The 3,549-nt window shown below is 34.7% G+C and overlaps 1 protein-coding gene across 1 annotated transcript; it reads left to right on the top strand.

The window, feature by feature from the left end:
- The first annotated feature begins 909 nt into the window (after window positions 1-909).
- On the top strand, window positions 910-2,250 carry LOC137649308 (uncharacterized). The gene has a single exon (XM_068382292.1). It carries the CDS (start codon window positions 910-912, stop codon window positions 2,248-2,250), a length of 1,341 nt encoding a protein of 446 aa, XP_068238393.1.
- Window positions 2,251-3,549: the final 1,299 nt, after the last annotated feature.

Genomic DNA, 3,549 nt, shown 5'->3' with positions numbered 1-3,549 from the left:
CAAACTCCTTAGTATTTGGGGGTCTGTAAACTACAATATTCACTAGTTTTTCAAATTCAAATTCTACCGCAATCAATTCACATTCTGTGTTGCTGTATTTTTCACAGACTTTTCCTTGATTTATGTCTCTTCCATATATTGCGGTTCCCCCTTGATTCCTATTTTTTCTGTCTGATCTATAAGTTTGGAAACCCTTTATCTGGTCATCACTGCCAGTCTCTTGGGAATACCATGTTTCACTTATATTTAATATATCTATTTTTTCAATTTGGGTTAGTTCTTCTAAGAACTCTATTTTCCTTTTGGAGTTACTCGTGACTAAACCCTGTGCATTCATCACTATTATGGTTTGTGTTTCATCCCCATTATTTAATATTGGTAATAATATGGATTCTCCCATGTTTCCTTCCTGTTCTGATATGATGTTCTTTTCTTCATTTCCCGGAATTCTGCCATTAAAAAATCCAACTTTTCTATTATATTTGCTCTTTCGCCTTCATATTTATTTTTGTGTGTATACCTGCAATTATCCCCATATCTGCACCAACCCCTGGCATTATAGATGCATTCTTTGTAGTTGGGCTCTAAATGTGCAGATTTGGGTTGAAAGGCCTCATATCTTGGGGCTCTTGGTTCGGGCGACCGACAAATGAGCGGCGAATCAGTAGTGAGAGTATTCTGAAAGAGCGACAAAATATACTATTAAAAGAGCGGACGACCTGACTGCCTCATTATCCTCCCACCTCCCACCCCTACCCCCTACTTCGTTCCGGGGTCAGCCAGTTAACCTTGTCGGTGACCTCCATACAACTGGTCAGTGTGTCTGGTGATTCCACCCAGTACAGTCAAGTCGTGCCAACATGGAGTTCACCATTACAGAAACTAACAAGGGAAAGAAATGCATAATCTATGAAGGTTACAAGTTTAGAGTCGACAACATTAAGTGATGGAAGTTTTTCATGGCGGTGCACAAATGGGAAGTGTAAAGCTCGAGTGAAAACAGACTGTGAAATAGGTAGCATTATCCCTGTGCAGTTGCAGCACAATCATGAAAATGATGAGAGAAAGCTTGAACGACAACAACTACGTACTGCAGTGAAAAGAAAAGCAAGTGATGACATGACAGCAAGGCCGGCAAAAATAATTAGGACAGAACTTTGTAAAGTTACGGAAAACAATCTGCAGTCTGGTGATCTGAAATGTCTGGCACAATCAATATACCGTGAAAGAAGGAAGCAATATCCTGTTTTACCTAAAAATCGTGAGGAAGTTCATCAAGCGCTTGAATCCATGAATACCACCACCAGCAAAGGCGAAGAGTTCGTGTTGGAAAATAACCCAGACACAGGCATTGTTATCCTGTCATGTACAACAAATCTGGAATTTCTGGTAACTTCTGCAGAGGAGATTTTTATTGACGGGACCTTTAAGAGTTGCCCAAAATATTTTTATCAACTGTACTCTATCCATGGCCTATGTAATGGCCACTATATTCCTTTAGTATATGTTCTTTTACCAGGTAAATCGGAGGAGATTTACCGAACCATGTGGAAATGCTTACATGATATTTGTGTATCAAAAAATCTGCAACTGCAACCCTCTGTAATACACGTGGATTTTGAATTCCCCATACTCACTATCCTGAAAGAAACTTTTCCGGATGCAATAATCAAATGCTGTAGATTCCATTTAGGGCAGGCGTGGTGGAGGAAAATCCAAAACCTTGGCTTAAGTAAAGAATACAAAGACAAGAACAGTGACATAGGACAGTGGTTAAAGCTATCTTATGGTCTCCATTTCATTGATCCTGCTGATATTGAAGACTGCTTTATTGAGGAACTGATGTCATGCGCACCACAGAAAGAAAAATGTACTAATTATGCAGACTATCTCGTTGATAACTATGTCACACCTCATTCCAAGTTTCCACCAGTGCTTTGGGCTGAAGTACCCTCTAACGACAAACGCACAAACAATGCGGCTGAATCCTTTCATGCGCATTTCAACGCACAATTTTACAAAGCTCACCCAACCATCTTCATCTTCATGGATGTAGTCAAGAAGCTCCAAGCAACAACGTACTTGAAAATCAGAAGTACCGGCATGCCAGCTGTCCCAAAGAAAGTGGATAAAGAGAAGTGTGAATATGCCATAACTCAGTTCGCCAAGTACAAGTCGCAGGATATTAACCGACGTCAATATTTACAATCTATGGGTTGCAGTTTCATGGCAAGAACTGATTTGATGTGAACGGAAGATATGATGTGAACACACTTAAGTGACGAAAATACGATCTGAACACATTTAAGTGACGAAGATATGATATGAACCTTTAAAACCTTTAAAACCGCTTTAAAACAAAATATTTTTCCTGCTCAAAAGCCTACTTCCACCTCCCCGTGGTGAGCAGGGGGCAACAGGTATTTACATCTGGCTAACGGAAGAGGTAATTAAGACGCTCATCTGTTGTAAAATGTAGCCGCTCTTTTAATAGTAAATCTGTCGCTCTTACGAGAAAATGTTGCCGCTCTTTTAACATATAATTTCGCTATTTTGTGAAACTCCGCTTGGTTCATAGCGCGGTATATATACGGCCTGCTTTTTTTTCTTTTTTTATTTTTCCTTTCATTTTTCTTTTCAGTTTGCTGAGTTTTCTTACTTTCATTCATGGTTGCAGGATGCATATATCGACATTTTTTTGTTGACACTGCATCCTTTTCCTTCTTTTAGAGAGAGAGAGAGAGAGAGAGAGAGAGAGAGAGAGAGAGAGAGAGAGAGAAGAAATATGTATGCATATAGATATAGACAAATAAAAAGAATTATATACATATATATACATATATATACATATATATATATATATATATATGTATACATATATATATATATATATATATATATATATATATATATATGTCATGTGATGTTCTGATGGAAAAATTTACTGTGCGAAAGGAGAACGCTTACGAGATTCTTCAGAGGATTCGTCAATTTGCAAGATATCGTCTCAAGGCCTTGATACAGAGATAAAAACTTTAAAATTCATAGGCTGCAATAGGAATACGAAACAACTTTTAAACATTTGTAGAGCAAAACGGAACAAAAAGTATATATATATATATATATATATATATATATATATATATATATATATGTATATATATATATATATATATATATATATATATATATATATATATATATATACTGCATGTATATATATATTGTATTTATACATAAATATATATATATATATATATATATATATATATATATTGTATTAATATATATATATTGTATTTATATATATATATATATATATATATATATATATATATATTGTATTAATATATATATATTGTATTTATATATATATATATATACATATATATATATATATATATATATATATATTGTATATAGTCATAACTATAAGAAATATGAATGATTCCAACAAAACGCTGATGAATCATTATGAATATTGTTGTTGAACAGAGCTAGTAATTTAATGGTGAAGAATCTAAACATTTAAAATAACATCATCTCCCT

The sequence above is a fragment of the Palaemon carinicauda genome, chromosome 11 (assembly GCF_036898095.1).
Source record: "Palaemon carinicauda isolate YSFRI2023 chromosome 11, ASM3689809v2, whole genome shotgun sequence".
NCBI lineage: Eukaryota > Metazoa > Arthropoda > Malacostraca > Decapoda > Palaemonidae > Palaemon > Palaemon carinicauda.
The sequence above is the reverse complement of the archived record's forward strand: the minus strand, read 5'-3'. Positions and strand labels throughout refer to the sequence as shown.